This window comes from Geotrypetes seraphini, chromosome 17 (assembly GCF_902459505.1).
Source record: "Geotrypetes seraphini chromosome 17, aGeoSer1.1, whole genome shotgun sequence".
Lineage (NCBI taxonomy): Eukaryota > Metazoa > Chordata > Amphibia > Gymnophiona > Dermophiidae > Geotrypetes > Geotrypetes seraphini.
This window is the reverse complement of record NC_047100.1, coordinates 43,312,124-43,331,602: the sequence shown is the minus strand read 5'-3', so window position 1 is coordinate 43,331,602 and position 19,479 is coordinate 43,312,124. Positions and strand designations below refer to the sequence as shown.

The 19,479-nt window shown below is 44.6% G+C and overlaps 1 protein-coding gene across 2 annotated transcripts in view; it reads left to right on the top strand.

Moving 5' to 3' along the window:
• The first annotated feature begins 6,784 nt into the window (after positions 1-6,784).
• The window catches only part of CACNA2D2 (calcium voltage-gated channel auxiliary subunit alpha2delta 2), a 1,199,719-nt gene continuing 1,187,024 nt past the window's right edge, over positions 6,785-19,479 (top strand). For both annotated transcript variants that reach the window (XM_033926190.1, XM_033926189.1), the window contains exon 1: positions 6,785-7,145. In XM_033926190.1, the coding sequence (XP_033782081.1) occupies positions 7,039-7,145 (107 nt within the window). In that variant the 5' untranslated portion in view covers positions 6,785-7,038. The remainder of the gene's footprint in view (positions 7,146-19,479) is intronic.

The following is a 19,479-nucleotide window of genomic DNA, read 5'->3' as shown; positions in this document are numbered from 1 at the left end:
GTCCTAGCCCCAGCAGAATCCTGTGGCACGGTGGTCACCAGCTCCTGACTCCACCTCCTCCCAATGTTGTACTTTAAATCTTTGGGGCAGCCACCATGCAGTGTCAATGAGCAGGTCTGCCCCCAGAAGTAGAATGAAGGGTTCCAGGGCAGGCCTGTTCATTTTCTTTGACGCTGCGTGACGGATGCCCCGAAGATATAAAGTACAACATCGGGCAGCAGGCACCGTTGACTGCCAATTTTGGGGGTGGGCATGGCCCTTGTGGCCATCTCATCCCCTGTTCCGATGCCTATGGGATGAGATGATGTACTACCTTTCTGCAGTTATAATCAAAGCAGTTTACATGTTACAGTATATACAGGTACTTATTTTGTACCTGGAGTAATAGAGGGTTAATTGACTTACCCAAAGTCACATGGAGCTGCAGTGGGAATCGAACCCCAAAACACCAATAAGGGCCCTAAGCAAGTTACTTATGTAGGGCAGCTGAAAATCTAATAGTGTGGGTACCTGCATGAATTCTCAATGCCTCTATAAGAAGCAATATAATTTTACCTTTTGTTTGACATCATTAGTTGTCAGGCAGAACAGTATTCATACCTTGGACATTCTAGTCTCTTCCAGAAACAGAAAGTAGTTAAAGGGGGTGCTGAAAAATTCTCAGCTCAACCAAATTCCTAAATTCTGAGCTTCATTTTGCCACTGTAGCTGAAAGAAGCGCTACTTTATTTTGCAAAGTGCCAATTTGCAGAATCGTAATGCAATGTTTTGATATTATTTCAGATCATTGAACCATGTCAATGAAAAGTGTGGAATTTTCATGCGTGGACCTCTGAGCTATCATGAAGTTCCTATTCCTGCAGAAGAAAACTCCAAAGGAAATCCATGAATGTGTAATGCAAACATTGAGTAACAAATGCCCATCATATTAGAGTGAAGAAGTGGTGTGCAAATTTTCAGCATGGAGATTTCGAGACTGAAGATACAGCAAGGTCTGGGAGGCCTCAAATGGTGTCAACTCCTGAAATTGTTCACCATGTCCATGACCTGATTTTGACAGATTGGCAAATATTGGCTAAAATAATTGCTGAGACACTATAGATATCCAGGGAACATATTGAGTGTAGAGAGTTGCGCATGGACAGAAATCCCCCCCATCCCCGCCAGGATCCTCTCCATCCCCACCCGTCCCCGTCAGGATCCTCTCCGTCCCTACCTATCCCCACGAGGAATTACCTCCATTCCCGCCCGTGCCCATAAAAAGCAGCAATTACTTCTGACAGGATCATCAATTCCACAGTTTCTTTTGTGTTTCCGCTGCTGTTTTCCTTGTGGAATCTCTTTGGTGGAACCCTTTTTTTTGTTTTCTGTTCAGGTAATTAACTTATAAACCCCCTCTTTTACTAAGGCTGACGTGTCCATTATATTATATGGATGAACCCTGCTTCCAAAGCCTTCCATCCCCGTGGGAGTCCCGTTGGCCAGAGGGGGGTCCCCGTGGGAGTCCCGTGGGCCAGAGGGGGGGGGGGATTCCCGCGGGACCCGTTCCCATGCAGACCTCTAGTTGAGTGTATAAGCCACAAGCAGGTGAGTATGCAGAAACTTTCAGCCACAAATCAGCTCTGTAGTAAAGGACTACCGTATTTTCGCGGATATAACGCGCGCGTTATACGTGATTTTACGTACCGCGCATACCCCTCGCGCGTTATATGCCTGAGCGCGGTATACAAAAGTTTTTAAACATAGTTCCCACCCCGCCCGACGCCCGATTCACCCCCCCAGCAGGACCGCTCGCACCCCCACCCCGAACGACCGCTCGCACGCGCTCCCACCCGCACCCACATCCACGATCGGAGCAAGAGGGAGCCCAAGCCCTCTTGCCCGGCCGACTCCCCGACGTCCGATACATCCCCCCCCCCGGCAGGACCACTCGCACCCTCACCCCGAAGGACTGCCGACTCCCCAACAATATCGGGCCAGGAGGGAGCCCAAACCCTCCTGGCCACGGCGACCCCCTAACCCCACCCCGCACTACATTACGGGCAGGAGGGATCCCAGGCCCTCCTGCCCTCGACGCAAACCCCCCTCCCTCCAACGACCGCCCCCCCCCCCAAGAACCTCCGACCGCCCCCCCAGCCAACCCGCGACCCCCCTGGCCAACCCCCACGACCCCCCCACCCCCCTTCCCCGTACCTTTGGAAGTTGGCCGGACAGACGGGAGCCAAACCCGCCTGTCCGGCAGGCAGCCAACGAAGGAATGAGGCCGGATTGGCCCATCCGTCCTAAAGCTCCGCCTACTGGTGGGGCCTAAGGCGCGTGGGCCAATCAGAATAGGCCCTGGAGCCTTAGGTCCCACCTGGGGGCGCGGCCTGAGGCACATGGGCCAAACCCGACCATGTGTCTCAGGCCGCGCCCCCAGGTGGGACCTAAGGCTCCAGGGCCTATTCTGATTGGCCCACGCGCCTTAGGCCCCACCAGTAGGCGGAGCTTTAGGACGGATGGGCCAATCCGGCCTCATTCCTTCGTTGGCTGCCTGCCGGACAGGCGGGTTTGGCTCCCGTCTGTCCGGCCAACTTCCAAAGGTACGGGGAAGGGGGGTGGGGGGGTCGGCCAGGGGGGTCGCGGGTCGGCTGGGGGGGAGGGGGGTTTGCGTCGAGGGCAGGAGGGCCTGGGATCCCTCCTGCCCGTAATGTAGTGCGGGGTGGGGTTAGGGGGTCGCCGTGGCCAGGAGGATTTGGGCTCCCTCCTGGCCCAATATTGTCGGGGCGTCGGCGGTCCTTCGGGGTGGGGGTGCGAGTGGTCCTGCCGAGGGGGGAGAAGAATCGGACGTCGAGGGGGGGCATCAGGCTTTCAGGATGGGGACAGGACTTCAAGGGGGGACAGGCAGATCTTCAAGGGGGACAGGACTTCAAGGGGGGACAGGCAGACCTTCAAGGGGGGACAGGCAGACCTTCAAGGGGGGACAGGACTTCAAGGGGGACAGGCAGATCGGGGCAACCAGAGGAGAGTCGGGGCAGTGCACCGAAAGTCAGGGTGAGTCGGGGCAACCAGAGGAGAGTCGGGGCAGTGCACCGAAAGTCAGGGTGAGTCGGGGCAACCAGATGAGAGTCGGGGAGGGCGAAAGGAGAGTCGGGGTGGCCAGAGGAGAGTCGGGCAGCATGCGCGTTATATGCCTGAGCGCGGTATAGAAAAGTTTTTGTACATATCATCGTGATTTCTGCGCGCTATACCCCTGTGCGCGTTTTACAATGGTGCGCGTTATATCCGCGAAAATACGGTACTTCATTAGATTAAGAATGATTCGGTCCCTTGCGAACATTCTAGACCCTCAATCGCTTAACATTTTAATACACTCTCATATCCAAGTTAGATTACTGTAATGCACTGTATAAGGGTATCTGTCAAAAAGATATCCGTCGCCTGCAACTGATGCAAAATACTGCCATAAAAATGATCACAAACAGGAAAAAATTTGACCACGTCACTCCTCTATTAAAAACTGCTCACTGGTTACCAATTCCATACCATATCAAATATAAAATAGCTATTCTTTCTTTCAAGACTCAAAACACTAAAGAACCGGCCTTTATCCACAAACTTCTTATCCTACATGAACCTACAAGAGTCCTAAGATCCTCTTCCCAGCACCTTCTTCATACACCATCTCTAAAAATCATTAGCACACGTCGAGCCACCTCATTTGCAATAACGGCACCTACGATATGGAATTCCTTACCTCTTTACATCCGGGCAGAAAAACATTTAGATAAATTTAAGGGAATTCTAAAGAGTTACCTTTTCAAAGATGCATTTGACTGTTAAACAGACTTGGATACAGCCAGAGAGGTTCATTAATTTTTATTCTCTATTTTCCCTATTGTAAGTTATCTTTTATGTACTCTTTACTCATATTTTGTAATTCTCCCAATTTTTCCCTTTGTTTTATGTTGGGTCAAGTATTGTTCAATGGGTATCTACCTGTTTGTCTTCCACTTTTTTTAATATGAATTGTAAAACGCTTAGAAGCCTTGATTTGTGTTTTATCAAAATTTTGAATAAACTTGGAACAATTTCATCAAGTGGATACTTCCAAATTAATTTTACAGCATTTTCAGCAAGCTGATGCCAACTCTTTGGAATATAAAGCCCGTGACTTTAACGCGGAGCTGGGAGGTCCACGGTGTCACCCGTCGGTTAGGTAAGGGGGGGGTTAGTTAGGGAAGGGTGGCAAGGTTCGCAGTGGGTGAGGTCTTTCCCGCCGTGGGATTGACCTCCGATTGGGTAGGGCCGTGGCCGGAGGGAATGGTGGGTAGGGGGATAAAAGGGAGGGCTCTCGGAGGACCCTAACAGTTTCCGGTCCTCCGAGACAGCTTTCCCGCCCTCCTGCCGGCTATGTCAGGGGGTGGGGTGTTTTGGGGCTAGGGTGGTGGTATCCTGAGCTACTGGGCTTATCAAGGGATGATCAGTGGGCCGGCTGGGAGCCGTGCCTGGTGGGTCAGATGACCCTGGACAATGGGGCATGTGGGGACAAGCCACCCCTTGGACCCTTGCTTAGACGGCGGGGTCGGGGGCCATTTACATCTGTGACGGTAGCTCGGGATCAGGGTCACAATGTTGATACCGTTGTGTTTGTGTAATTTGATAATCTGTGATTTAATGCTGTTTGTAATATGTTATTTAAAATGTTATTTAAATGTTTATTTTACAATAAACAGGGTTGCGGCCAGGTTTCATCACCCAGGTTTGAGTGTCTCCTTGGGATTGGCTAGAGGTATGAAGGGTGGGGAGGAAGTGTTTGCTTTGGGGAAGCGGGCCGCTCCAGGTTCCGCTGTTATGACTAGTTACCAATGATGAAACATGGTTACACCACTATGATCCTGAGACAAAACAACAGTCCAGCCAATGGTAGCACACAGGTTCTCCAAGGCCAAGGAAATTCAAGACCCAAAAGTCAGTAGGAAAGATCATAGCCATAGTTTTTTGGAATCAGGAAGGTGTTGTATTGACTGACATACTTCCAAGGGGCCAGTTAACTGTAGCTTACTGTGCTGATTAAAGGAGGCATTGAAGAAAAAAGGAGAGGAAAGCTCCAGAAAGGTGTTCTCTTTTTGCAAGACAATGTACCTACACAAGGCTGGTAAAACAATGGATGTTTCGATGCATAGACAATCCACCCTACTCACCAACTCTTGCTTCATCTATTTTATTTTCCCAAATCTTAAAAAGAGCTTGAACGGGCAACAATTTTTGAGCGATTCAGAGGTGATTGCAGCAGAGGAGTAGTATTTCAGTGACCTGACATCAGAATATTTTTTAGAAGGGTTACAGAAACTTCAGACACAATTTGCCAAGAGTGTCCAATTCCTCCTGCCGTCACCCCCCAATATATCCCCCAGCAGGCGGGATGCCCACTTTCTGCCACTGGCCCCATCATGCCCCGAAGCTCCCCAACTCCACTCCTGGACTCCCCAAGATCCCCTGACACTCCCTGAACACTCTCCCTGAACCTCCCCTGCCACCTCTGACTGAACACCCCCTCAAACCTTAATCTGATGGCCGGCAAGAGGGATGCCCATTTCCTCCCGCCGGGAGGCCCCTTCCCCCTTCCTGATGCATTCTGGGATGCACCGGGGAGGGGCCTGAGGCCCTGATTGGCTCAGATGCCTAAGGCCTCTCCCATAGGAGGGGCCTTAGGCACCTGGGCAAAGCGGAGTCCTAGGCCTCCTTCCCAAGGTATCTTGGGATGCACTGGGAGTGGCCTATGACTCAAATTGGCCAGATCCGTAAAGACCCTCCCCATGGGGATGCACTTGAAAGGAGGCCTAGGACTTGGGAGGGGGGGGGGTATTAATTGTTTTTAATTTGCAATTTCTGCAGATTTTATCCTTAATTTGTTTTTCCATATAAAGTCCTAATATTTGCAGGTTTTATACAAATTCATACTTTCTCAGTGAAATTCATGAAATGATGCCATCTTTTTACTAAGCTACAGTAGGTTTCTATAGTGGCCTGGAGTGCTAAATGTTCCCACACTTATAGAATTCCTATGAGTGCGGGAGCAGCATCAGAGCATTTAGCGCCCTGGGTGGTGGTAGTAACATCTACCTCAGCTTAGTAAAAGAGGGCCAAATGTAATTTTTCTTTCCACTTTTCCTTTACAAATAAAAATAAATCTCAGTAAATTCAGGAGGGGTTGATTAACTGAAAATAGAAGATAAGATTGTTATTCACATATGAGGTACTGTGTACTGAAAATCGTAGTTGCAGAATTACCATGAAAAGCAAATTATATTTTGATAGCATTTTGAAACTGAAATGTGAGGTTTACTATTACTAAAATATAGGACCAATGATAGTTGATTTGTTAAGAGTTACTCAATAATTTGATAAGAACATTTGCAACTGGGTATTGGGGGGGGGGGATCAGAAACTGTGCATAGAAGATATGCTAGCACAATTTAAAAAAAAAAACTGAATTCCAATAGTTAAAGGTATTAAAAAAAAAAAATAGATGCAACCATTTGTGGAAGAAGGAGAGAGAGCCATCCCGTAAACTGCTCGTTTTACTGCAGTGATGTACTTAAAAGACTAGTTTTCAGTGCAACACTAGGTTGAAGGCAGGGCAGAGTACTTTTGGTCCTGGCGCGCGGGAAGCACCTGGGAGAAATCGTTTTCTTGCAGCTGGGGGGGCGCGAGCGCTTTGAATTGGGGACTGCGCGAGCAGGCAGGCGGCGCGCGGGAGCTGGCTCTGGCAGTGCGCACGAGCCGGGGAGGGGGGGTCTCGGCTGCCTATTTGAGATAAAGTAGCAGTTTGCGTTCGCTCAGTGCGTTTGCTACAGGGGAGCCGAGGAGAGCGTCTGCAGCCTGCTCTCCCTCTACTTTCTTGATGCCGGGCGCGAGAGCGAGCGAGCGGCAACAGCAGCGCCTCTGAGCCCCGAAGACCACCCGGCGCCAGGGATTTTACCGGAAGACAGCGTTGAGGGGAAAGGGAGGAATTGTAACTCGGCGGTTGGAGCAGGCTGCATTTTGGATGGGAAAATGGCGATGTGGGCTCCCGTCGCCCCGGCTCTCTGCCTCCACGTCCTGCTGGCCGTCGTCGTGTCGGCGCCGAGCGCGGACGGCTACAGCTTCCCTCACCAGTACACGTAAGTACCGCAAAGCCGGAGCCTCTTCGCGTGCCCCGGCGCGAGCGAGTGAGCGAGCGCGCCCCGCACGCGCGCGCTTACCCGACAGTTGGCGTCCCGGGCGCGAGGGTTCCAGATCGTCTAACAGGTTCCCTTCCCCGACGCTCAACGTCACTTCGTAGCCCGTCGACAGGGGCTGCTCTGTATTAACGTACCTGGGAAAAGTGGGAACAGACAGAGTTCCCGGAAATAGTGCGTTTGAAGGACAGGCATTTCTCTTCATCCCTGTGGGGGCATAGGTGCAGAAAGGATGGCTAATTATGAAAAATACTGCAACAGAAGGCGACGTTAAAGTCAATTAAGATAATTATCGGGAGTAGCTCCCCCCCCCCCCCCCCCCAGATCCCGGGCGACGTGTATTGCAGGCGCGCGCCAATGTTGCAAGGCTACAATAATGCAGAGCAGATGTAAGCTGTGCTTATAGATGTTGCGTTTTTCTCTCTGGTCAGATCCAAAGACATGCCGAGTTCTTAGGATCTGCTGCAGTTTGCTTGCAAAGATGCCCTCTAAGAATAGCCTAGATTTAAAGCTAGCTGTTGCCCCTTAATTGACCTGGTTCCTAATGATGCCCAAGAAAAGTAGGTACCAAGTTGTCAAAAAGTAGGTACCCAAGTTCCCTCGGGGATTAAATTCTTGAGGGCAGGTGATGATCGTATTTCTCTTGTGCTTAACAGAGGATTCACCATCCAAGAACATTCAGTAAGAGTTTCACTATCCACTAAGGACAGAATCGTAGGCATGCACTGTCTCTACATTTTCTGGTTGAAATCTCAGGACACGGAATGTTTGCACAAAATTTAGGAGCCCTTTGCCATTTTTTTCCCCCCTTTGCCTGATCTCCTTTATAAAACAGTAGTGTACTTGCACCATGAATATTTATGGTGTAACCAAAACAGTGAGCCAAACCTATACTATACAGTGCTGTATAATAGTGACATTGTGTAATACTATAAGGCTGAGCTGACAGACATTTTGTTGCAGAATTGTTTTTCTGAGATGAGGTACATCATAGTCTTAAGAAGCTGCACAGGTGCACTGGGAATCGGCACCAAAATCGAGCTGTCTGCCCTATATCTAATGACATCTAAACTTTAAAAATGTTGTACAAACTCGATAAACAAGAGTCTCTGTGTATAGGTGGCAGATTATTTTATTTTTTGGTGAGGGAGATGCTGCTCCATGAAAAATAGAAAAAAAAAACCCCATTAGGTTCTAAAGTGTAAGAAGAAATTTGTTTCTCCATGGGGAGTAGTATTGATTGAATATTTGCTTTGATACAAAAAAGAGAGATCAGTTTGACTAAATATTTTCAGAAAAACATTTTTTTCTAGAATCCAGTATCTTATGCTCTGTAGTTTCTGCAATTTTCCCTTTTGTAGTGCTTACACAAAACACCTTGTAATACAAACTGCTATATTTTGGGGTAGCTTTTTTTTTTCCCCCCACCTCCAGTAGCAGCCCAAGGAAAGTATTTTTCTGATAATTTGGATGGATTAAAAAAAACCCAAAGCATCACATTGTTAATGTATAATTTTTAATTCCAGAGGAAATATTAGTGTTTAAAGATTTTCAAAGCGTATCGTATGTTCTGTGCTCCTAGCATGCAGCTGAGTAAACAAGGGATTCTTGTCTGAACCCCTTGCAAGGAGCACAGAAATTGAAGAGTGGACTGGGCAAAGGGAATTTAAAACACTTTAGCTGTGGCATAAGACAAGTGCCTTTTACTGCAAAAGATAAAAGCCCCCCAAATGAGAACAGGAATAATACGTATTAGAAAAAAATAAGAGCTGGAAAGGAGGCAAAAGGAGCCAAGAAACCCGTACGTTGATATGGTATGGTGATATGGCTAGTAAGGTTGCATTAGCTTTAATTCTCTTTATTTATTTTTTTAATTGAAACAACCCCAAAATACTTGGGGCTCCTTTTTACTAAGCTGCGTTAGCGGTTTTAGCGCACGCTAAACCTGTGCTACGTGGCTAGAACTAACGCCAGCTCAATGCTGGCGTTAAGGTTTAGTGCGGGTGGCAATTTAGCGCATGCTATTCCATGCGTTAAAGCCTTAACCCGGCGTAGTAAATGGAGCCCTCAGTGTGATCCATTGGCCCAGTAGCACTGGTACTCTTTATTTTGCATTGCTCATCCAGGGCATTTCCACGGTGGGGTGTAAAGCTCTCTCCTCAAATCCCTTAAAACAGAAGTAGCTGCCATGTCAATATTGTAGGCCGGTAGTACTTGATATGTTTATTTATTATTTTTTTAATGCACTATCACTGACATAATCAATGCCTCCAACAAATGCAACCCTTCGATTTCTCATTAATATTTTTAAACCAGAGTTAACTAGTGCTAAATTACAATGCGATTTCTGCACAGCACTGAGCTCTGCACGAGGGCAGTAACTGTGTATGTTTCTACAACATCCAATAACTTCCCACCTGATCTGTACCTTAAGTCCTGCCAAAGCATTCACCGTTGTGCAAATGATTCTTTGCCGCATGTCAGCAAATCCCCTTTAAACGGTGTGCATAATAATAACTGAATATCTTTATTAGTCAGAAGTGCACTCTATAATTTGGGATTTCAACGTAAGTCGCCCCGATTGCTGTGGATAAGTGAGCTGTTTTGGTTCTTTTTCTGCATTTGTATATGGCTGCTAGCACTGTGTTCAAGCTGCCATAGGCTTTAGTAGGCTATTAAATCGGTTCATTTCTTGGAAGCAGAATTGGGTAGAATGTTTATCCCTGTTCCTGGTTTCGGTGACATTTCATTTGCAAGGTGTGATGAATTTCCAAAAGAATGCATAATGCTGGCTTGCCACAGGATTTGAAATACAGGCGTAAACTTACACATGCAATAATAAGTATGTACATACGAGGGGGGCTGTTGAAAAGTTCTTGACCTAACCAAGAAAAGAATGATATGGAGCCATGAAACTTATGTTATTTCACACTTTTCATGACAGTTTTTGTTTTGTTTTCATATTGAAACAGTGTCAAGAAAAATGTGTGATAACTTATAAGTTTAATGGCTTCATATCATTCTCGTCTTGAATAGACTGAGAACTTTTCAGTGGCCGCTTGTATACCATATGAATAATTAACAGAATAAAGGTAAATATTAGTCCATTGAATTTTAGTAGAAGATACAGGAATTTCTCACTTTGAAAGCAAGCACTCAAACTATAAAATTTCAAATTGTTCAAAATACTGCTTCCAGGGTAATGTTTCCAGATAGGTTTATTTTGCACATACCATGACAAGAATTAACTTTACTTATAAACTAGTACGTTGGATGTTATCATACTCTCTTAAATACATTATTGAGGTTCATCTTATTACATGTACTTACAAGCTCTCTTGACATTTGCTTAGTTACATTAATGTTACATAGTATTAAAGTGAGGACTTGAGCTGAATTTAAGCTAAAAAATTTTTTTATTTTATTTTACTTGATTACCATGTATTTTACTTTTGAGTATTATTTTCCTGCTTTTCTTCAACTTTCTGTACAAGTGGATACTTGATTTATAACATGTAAAAATTTGATAAATAAATAATAATAAAAAAAAAAAAAGTGCATGACTATACCTCCCAGTTGAAAATAATAGAATATACAGTATTTTGGATATCAGCATAGGGTTTGTATGAAAAACAGCTTTATATAAAGATTAGTGTTTTATCATATGAATATTTTTGTCAATTTGAAAACCAAGTATATACCTTTTGCATAAAATAAATCTATTTAAAGATAAATTTAATAAATACCATTTGTACCAGTACCCCATTTACCTCCGTCTGCCCTTTTCATAACCTTTTGTATGTTGTCAATTTATTAACTTTTTATACACAACGGAAAAAATTCAGGTTCATCTGTTATCTACCGCAAGGCCATAGGATTTTATGTAAAAGGCACTCTGATAGATGACATTAATGCATTAAATGTGTTTTGCAGTATTTTGCTGGTTTGCATGTGATAAGCAAGTGTTTATTATTTTTTTAAAAAGAATTTTTACCCATTGGGTGGCGGCTGGAGTGGCTACTTGGGGGGGGGGGGGCTTTGTTTGAGGATGGACAGTTTCTTTCTTTTTCCTCTCTACAGAACATCTATCATTTTCCCCCTCAGGATGTCTATGCTTACTTACTGCTTAAACACTTTCGTTTGCAACCTCGTATCCGTCGGATTGTACAGAGGGAACCTTTCTTTTTGGAGGTTTTGTATGCCACCTCTACTAATACTAAGGGTCTTATTACTTGTCTTTACCAATTTTTGGTGTCCTCCTCTCCAGCCTATATTTTACATAGGGACAGTTGGGAACGGGAATTGGGAGTGGTTCTAGGGGATAAAACTTGGACTGCGATTGAATGTGATTTATTGAAGACGGCAATGATATTTAAAGAAAATGCTATTAAATTAGAGTATAGATGGTATCTTACTGCAGTGAAGCTGCATCACATGTTTCCTTCTGTATCTTCTACCTGTTGGCGAGGTTGTTCTGTACTTGGTACTATGGGTCACTTGTGGTGGACTTGTTGCAAAGCCCAAGCATATTGGCGCTCCGTCCAGAGTCGTTTACAAGCATGGCTGGGTTGCGCGGTCTTGTGGCACCCGGCGGTGTTTCTATTTGGCTCTAAACCGGTGGGGCTCACTAACTTGGCAAAATATTGTAAGTGTCGGGCTGTTCCATCTATTTCTGAATGGATTCTTCAGGTTCATTATATTTGTGAGATGGAACGTCTTATTTCACTTAATAGACAGACATTTGCCAAATGGGAGGCGATTTGGGCCCTTTTTCTTTGGCCTGTCCTTCTTGAAATCAATGGCATTTACTAGCCCAGTTATGGATCACTTTTTGTGTTGGGCTTTCTCTTGGTGCATTCTTCCCTGTCACTTGTGGTTAATTTTGCTTTGGGGGGGAGGCGTTATTACTCATACATATACCAAAAAATTGTATAAACATTGGAAGTTCTACTAAGGTATTGTTTTTCCTTTATTGGGAGTGTTTTTTTAATTGGCTGTATACAAATATATCGTTCTGCTGTTTTGCTGTACTTTATTTTTAATAATTTTTTAAGAGGGAGAATGTCATAAGTGAGTATTCCCGCATTATTCAGTTAGCGTGTTTACATTGGTGCATACGTTAGCACCTCCTAAATAGGAGGTGGTAAGTACTTCCAAGTTATTTTCTTACAGGTGCTGTGCACTAATGGAAACATGCACATGATCTGCAACAATAACAATGAAAAAGCCTAGCTTTAAGGCCTCGGTAAATCTAGGCTTAGCATGTGGGAAAGTTCCACATTAGAAAGCACTAAGCCCAGATTTAGTAGAAGGGTCCCTAAGTTGTTTTTTTTTGTTTTTTTTTTCCTCTCCTTTGAAACAGAGTAGGAGAAAGCCCTTTAGGCCTTTTCTATGAAGCCACAGCAGCGATTCTCCCACGGCCAAAGCACCATAGAAATGGGATGGGCTTTGGTGCCTTTGCTGTGAGGGAATCACTATCGTAAAAGGGGCCCTTAGCGAATCAGTCAGCAGTTGAGTCAAGCTGCATGAAAATCTTGATATATTCAGTAGAACGTAAAGTATCTTTTCAATTTTGTTCTATTTGTCCTAATTATAAACAACCATACATGCAAAATTAAGAAGCAGTTTACAGCCAGTCATTTATGGGATAATTCTATAAAGTGTGCGCTGATATTTATGCTTCAGAAATGTGCTTAAATACTGGCATATGTGTGTATGTGTGCACATATGCGTGCAAATGCCCAAAATCCTGTTAATATGCATGTATCTTGATGTGGGGGGCATTTTCAATAGGATGTCTTAGTCAGGAAAGACATCCAAAAATCCAGTAGAGAAAATGTCCATTTTCAAAACCACAAGAGAATCTATCTTTTTTTTTTTCTTCCAGAAATGACCTATCTAGATGTTTTGGCCCTTAGTGGGTCTGATTCTATAAATGGCACTGAGCTGGTACAGATATCAATCATAAAAATGGTGCCATTTACAGAATTACGCCTTGTGATGCTTAAGTTGATTTAGCCATCAGTAGGCATCCTAGACACAGGCATTGCTTCATTAAGCCAGCTTTTCATTCACCTATTTCGGTGGCACCTATGTTGGACGCCTAACTCAACCACAACTATTTTTCCACCCATAACCATGCTTAAATGTCACTAGGCATTGGATGGCATCCTAAGAGTTCGGTGGCAAACTCTTAAATTGCTTAATTTTTATTTATTTTTTGGATTGACTGAAAACTGGCATGGTCAATTACCACGCCGATTAAGCCAATTGCAAAAATTTAAGTTTGGCACAGATCCTGAACTTAAGTGTCACTAGGCAGCCACAATTAAGGTGCCTAGCGGCCCCTAAATAGAACACCATTTATAGAAGGTGCATTTATCTTTTTTGACCATTTTCGAATACAAAAATGTCCAAATGAAAAATACACAAAAACAAGCCATTGGGACACAGAAGCAGCCAGCATTTTTAGCAAACTGGCCACACAAACATCCGAGCAGAGCAGAGGGGCACTCTAGGGAGTACTGCAGTGTATGTCACATTAAAAAGTCCCAGGTACACGTCACCATAACCTGTAAATATTGTATGGTGAGCCCTCCAAAACTTACTTTACCTATCTGTACACTACAACAATAGGCCTTATGCCTGCAGGTGTCATCTATCTGTAGATACAGTAGGTTTGGGGTATGTTTTGGAGGACTCGCCATCTATGTTCCCTGTAAGCTGGACACATGAGCAATCGCTCATACATTCTAGGAATGTTACTCACAGATTTTATGTCATCGTTCACAAAAATACTTACATATCTGGAAAATGTTTGCTTTTTAGAACTTGTCACTCGCATGAGAAAAATTTGCACGCAACTGGCCAATCCTTAAAGAGAGCATTGCTCACCATACAATATAAGCAGATTATGGTGACATATGTACCTGGGACTTTTTAATGTGATGTTCACTGCAGTACCCCCTGGAGTGCTCCTCTGCTCTGCTGAGCTGTATTTGTGTGGCCAAATGCAGCCTATCTGCAGTAAATACACTGTGTTTGGAGGCTTACTCTCCATCTAGTCCCCACCTAAGATTTTAAATAAATACAGTAATTGTGAACACTCCCAAAGAAGAATCCTGTAAAAACATATACTAAACATTATCCTCTGGATTCTCTTACCGGCACCCATGTTTTATTTTATTTTTATTTATTCAATTTTTCTATACCGTTCTCCCAAGGGAGTTCAGAACGGTTTACATGAATTTATGCAGGTACTCAAGCATTTTTCCCTGTCTGTCCCGGCGGGCTCACAATCTATCTAATGTACCTGGGGCAATGGGGGGATTAAGTGACTTGCCCAGGGTCACAAGGAGCAGCGTGGGTTTGAACCCACGACCTCAGGGTGCTGAGGCTGTAGCTTTAACCACTGCGCCACACATGCCAGTCACGTGGCAGCACAAGTTAGAGAATTGCGCCTGATTTACGCAAAGAAAGGCGGCTGAAATGTAGGCCGGAAAACCCTGACCTACATTTCAGCCACCTATCTTTACCAGGGTATCATGAAACTAGATCACAGCTTACCATCAGATGATCGCAGCAGGGGAATTTCCCCTGATCAGCTGAGCTGGCAGGGTTCCTTGAAGCTGTGGTTTTGGAAAGCCTTGCCGACTCAGCTCATCATAGAATAACATAGAGTATGACGGCAGAAAAGGGCCATCGGCCCAACATGTCTGCCCACTCAAAAGAACCCTCCCCTTAAGAGAACATTCTCTCTAAGCAATTCCCTTAAGTGAACCCACATGTTTATCCCATCGTTTCTTGAAGTCGAGCATGTTGCTGGCCTCAATTACCTGACGTGGAAGGCCATTCCAACGATCAACCACCCTTTCAGTGAAGAAGTACTTCCTGATGTTGCCATGAAATCTCCATCCCTTGAGTTTGAGCGGATGCCCTCTTGTTGCCGTAGGACCCGTAAGAAAAAGGATATCTTCCTCCACCTCGGTACGGCCTGTAAGATATTTGAACGTCTCTATCATGTCTCCCCTCTCTGCGTTCTTCGAGAGAATATAACTGTAGCCTGCTTAGACGTTCTTCATATGGGAAGATCCTTGAGTCCTGAGACCATCTTAGTGGCCATTCGCTGAACCGGCTCCATTCTCTTCACATCCTTCTGTTAATGGGGCCTCCAAAACTAAACACAGTACTCCAAATGAGGTCCCACCATGGACCTGTACAACGGCATTATGACTTCAGGATTACCCTGCCAGGATCAGCTGATGGCAAGCTACGATCTAGTTTCATGGTACCCCGGCCAGGGTTTTCCGGGCCTATATTTCAGCTGCCTATCTTTCATGAATCATACCTAAGTAGGTGCTTTAGACCACCTAATGCTACTTCCAGCATTGGCCACACCTACTTTGGCGTCCAGCAGCCTAAAGTGCCTACGTAGGCATGATTCCAGTGCATTTTATTTAGGCATTGGTAGGCGCCTCAACCTTGCCATTTTTTGCCTTTTCTAACAGCATTTTTAAATTAATTTAGGCATTGGTAGGGCGCCTACTACTGCCTAACCCCCTTCTTTTACAAAGGTGCGCTAAGCTTTTTAGCGTGCACTAAATGCTAACACGTGCATGTTATCCTATGGTGAGTTAGCGGTTAGCACATGTGTTGATTTAGCGCGCACTAAATCCGCGCTAAAACGCTTAGCACACCTTTGTAAGAGGGCCTAAGTTTATGCATTAGTTTTAGAATTTCCCCCATGTTTGTTTTGATGTCATTCCTAATAGCACCACAACTTCCCTTAAAGCAAAAACAAAGTTTAAAAATACAGTATTTTTACTTAAAATATATTAATGAAATGTAGGTAGGCTCATAAGAACATAAGAACATAAGCAGTGCCTCCGCTGGGTCAGACCATAGGTCCATCCTGCCCAGCAGTCCGCTCCCGCGGCGGCCCAAACAGTTCACGACCTGTCTAAATCACCAGAAGGAGCCCCCATGCCTCCTTGGTTTCCTAATTGAGTCCTATCTTCCTATCAAAGTCCTAGCCCTCCGGTCTTGCACCTGCACAACCTGGTTGGGTTTCTACATTTATTTTCTGGTTAGCTTTCTCAGTATCCCACGATCCCTTTATCCCTCAGGAATCCATCCAGTCTCTGTTTGAATCCCTGTACCGTACTCTGCCTGATCACTTCCTCCGGTAGCGCATTCCAAGTGTCCACGACCCTCTGGATGAAAAAAAACTTCTTTGCATTCGTTTTGAACCTATCTCCCTTCAGTTTCTCCGAATGCCCCCTCGTACCTGTTGTCCCCTTCAGCCTGAAGAATCTGTCCCTATCCACCCTCTCTATGCCCCTCATGATTTTGAAGGTCTCTATCATATCACCCCTGAGCCTCCTTATTTCCAGAGAGAAGAGCCCCAGCCTATCCAACCTCTCGGCGTATGGGCAGTGTTCCAGCCCTCTTACCAGTTTCGTTGCTCTCCTTTGGACTCTCTCAAGTACCTCCATGTCTTTCTTGAGTGTTTGTAAGCTGTTCTATGATTAGCTTCATAGAAACTCAGGAATTTGTTGCCAGAGAATGTGGTGAAAGCAGTTACCTTAGTGGGGTTTTAAAAGATCTGGATAATTTTCTAAAAGAAAAGTCCATAAGCCATTATTAAGATGGGGAAATGCACTGCTTATTCCTAGGATAAGCAGCATCAAATCTGTTCCACTTCTTGGGATCTTGTCAGGTGCTTGTGACTTGGATTGGCCACTGTTGAAAACAGGATACCGAGCTTGATGGACGTTTGGTCTGTCCTGTTCACTTCCAGGCAAATTATAAAGAAATACAAAAGGGCTTTAGCAAACCTGCTGTAGTCTAACAGCATTAACCGAACACAAACCCATTCCTACCTATGAAAAGATAGCTCTACAAATATTGCACATTTGCCCTAGAATACCAACACACTTCCTGTTGGGCAAAGGGAACAGGCAAGAGTGCTATAGATCCCTCTGGATCTGGTTGTATTGGTACTAGAGAATGACACGGTGACAAAATTCATCACCGTTCCCGTCCCCGCGGATAACCGCGGGAAACCATCTTCATGTCATTCTTTAAGGAGAGAGGGAAGAATCAGAGTATGAAAGGCCACAACCACTGACCCTCAAGCTTTGCTTTGAAGAATGCTGGTGTAGAAGGACCGAGGTTGAAACAGACACTGAAGAATGACAGTCTCTGGTATCCAGAGCAGATCTTGTGATGTCATAATGCCTCATTCCACCAGTGCCTAAGAGCCAATCACATCAGTGATGTCACAATGGCTTCATTATCCTTGGCTCACATAAGAATCAGAGTATGAATGGCCACAACCACTGACCCGCAAGCTTTGCTTTGAAGAATGCTGGTGTAGAAGGACCGAGGTTGAAATAGACACTAAAAAATGACATGGGATTATTTCCCGCGGTTATCCGTGGGGACGGGAACAGTGATGAATTTTGTCACCGTGTCATTCTCTAATTGGTACATACAACTGCACTGGTAGTATGTTGTGTTTCAGTGGATGGGGTGATCTTTGTAATTGGTGTGTGTATGAGATTGAGTCCTAGCGACTTGATGAATTGCAGATCTAAAAAGAAATCGGTTTTGTGCTAGTCCAGAAAGGTCCTCCAGTGTCATCCCCAGGGTTGTTTTCAATGTGTCCAGCCATCTGATTGCAGGTCGCCCTCTTCGCCTGGTTCCTTCGATCTTCCCAAACATGATGTCCTTCGCCATTGATCTCTCCTCATCATTTGATTTGATTTGATTTCTTATATACCGCTATACCGTGAGGTTCAAAGCGGTTTACAATGAAGATAGATGAAAGATACATTAAAATAAAATAAATAAAAATGGTACTTTGGATTTCCCTAGCTGTCCCGAAGGCTCACAATCTAGCTAAAGTACCTGAGAAAACAATAAATAAAAATAAAATAAATGAAATAAAGTAAATTCCAGTCAGACACTAGGATCTGATGTTAGAAGTTCATAAAGAACGATATGCCAAGGAGCAAAAGCTGGTATGCTCCTTGAGCCCTGACGTATGCAGCCAAGCCAACACACAATATTTCAGCCATGAGGTTTCCCAGGACGTAGTAATAAGTGCCAAAATACAGGCTAGTCAGAGTCCATGCAATGCTAAAATGCAGGCATGTCATTTGGATCAGATGACCTCTGCAACAGCCAGACAACCGCCACGATCATCTCGGTGCATCAGCTGCATTAAACGGTCAACTGCCACCATTCTCAGATCCGATAACTAGTATGGTATAGAATTTGGACTTCGAGTGACATAGCTGGTTTGATCTCTTCAATTTTGACAATTTTTAATACTTTTACCTAGTTACATTTGATGCTTGTAGTTAAAAGTGAAAGGGATGCAACTGACATTCCTCAGTAAACCAAATGAAACAACAAAACTGGGAAGCGGATTTTGCTATTGCAAACCTCGTTGTGCAAACGGTGAATCTTTTCATCATAAATTTTGCTAGTCAGTGAATATAGCCTATAAGAACAGTGGAGTTGCCTGTGTTTGAACTGGTTAGATGAGTTGGGTCACTTTTAAAGTGGGAATGAGGCTGAAACTGGTAGCAATTTGTGAAGGACAGACATTGCAGTTGCGGTACATTTGCTTTTTACTCACTTAGGCACTTGGGGGCATAGTCTATAAATGGCACCATGGCTTAGCATGGGTGGGAAGGGCAAAGCTGTTAAAAAAAGAAAAATCAATTAAAAAAAAATGTTGATGCCTAAAGGCACCTATAAAAATGATGCCTTCATTGCATCTGTAGAGGCGCCTAAGGTCAAAGAAGGTGTGGTTAACACTGGCAACAACCTTAGGCACCTCCATAGACGCGATTACCATCAAACATAGGTGCCAAAAATGTAGGCCTTCAAAACCCTGGCCTATCTTTCTGGTAGCCATGAATCTACAAATGGCACCATTGCATGATTGACGTGATAAGTGGCTGCTTTTTTTTTTTCCCCCCCTTGGGTACATTTTTAATTTGTTTTTAATTATAGTTTTTTACTTTTACTTAAAGTATCAAAATATGCTTTCATCGTTAGATTTACTTAAGTACATTGACCTAGTACTGTTAAAGTTAGTCGATCCCGTTACAGTACTTTAAACAAGATTGTGCATAGCCATTGTATGGATGGGCACAGTGTGTCTGAGTGTATGTCATCTGCTATCATTGTCCTCCCCTTCTCCTCTCTCACACCCCCTTTCCTACTGCTTCCAATCTGCTGCTTCTGCTGTTCCAAATATAGG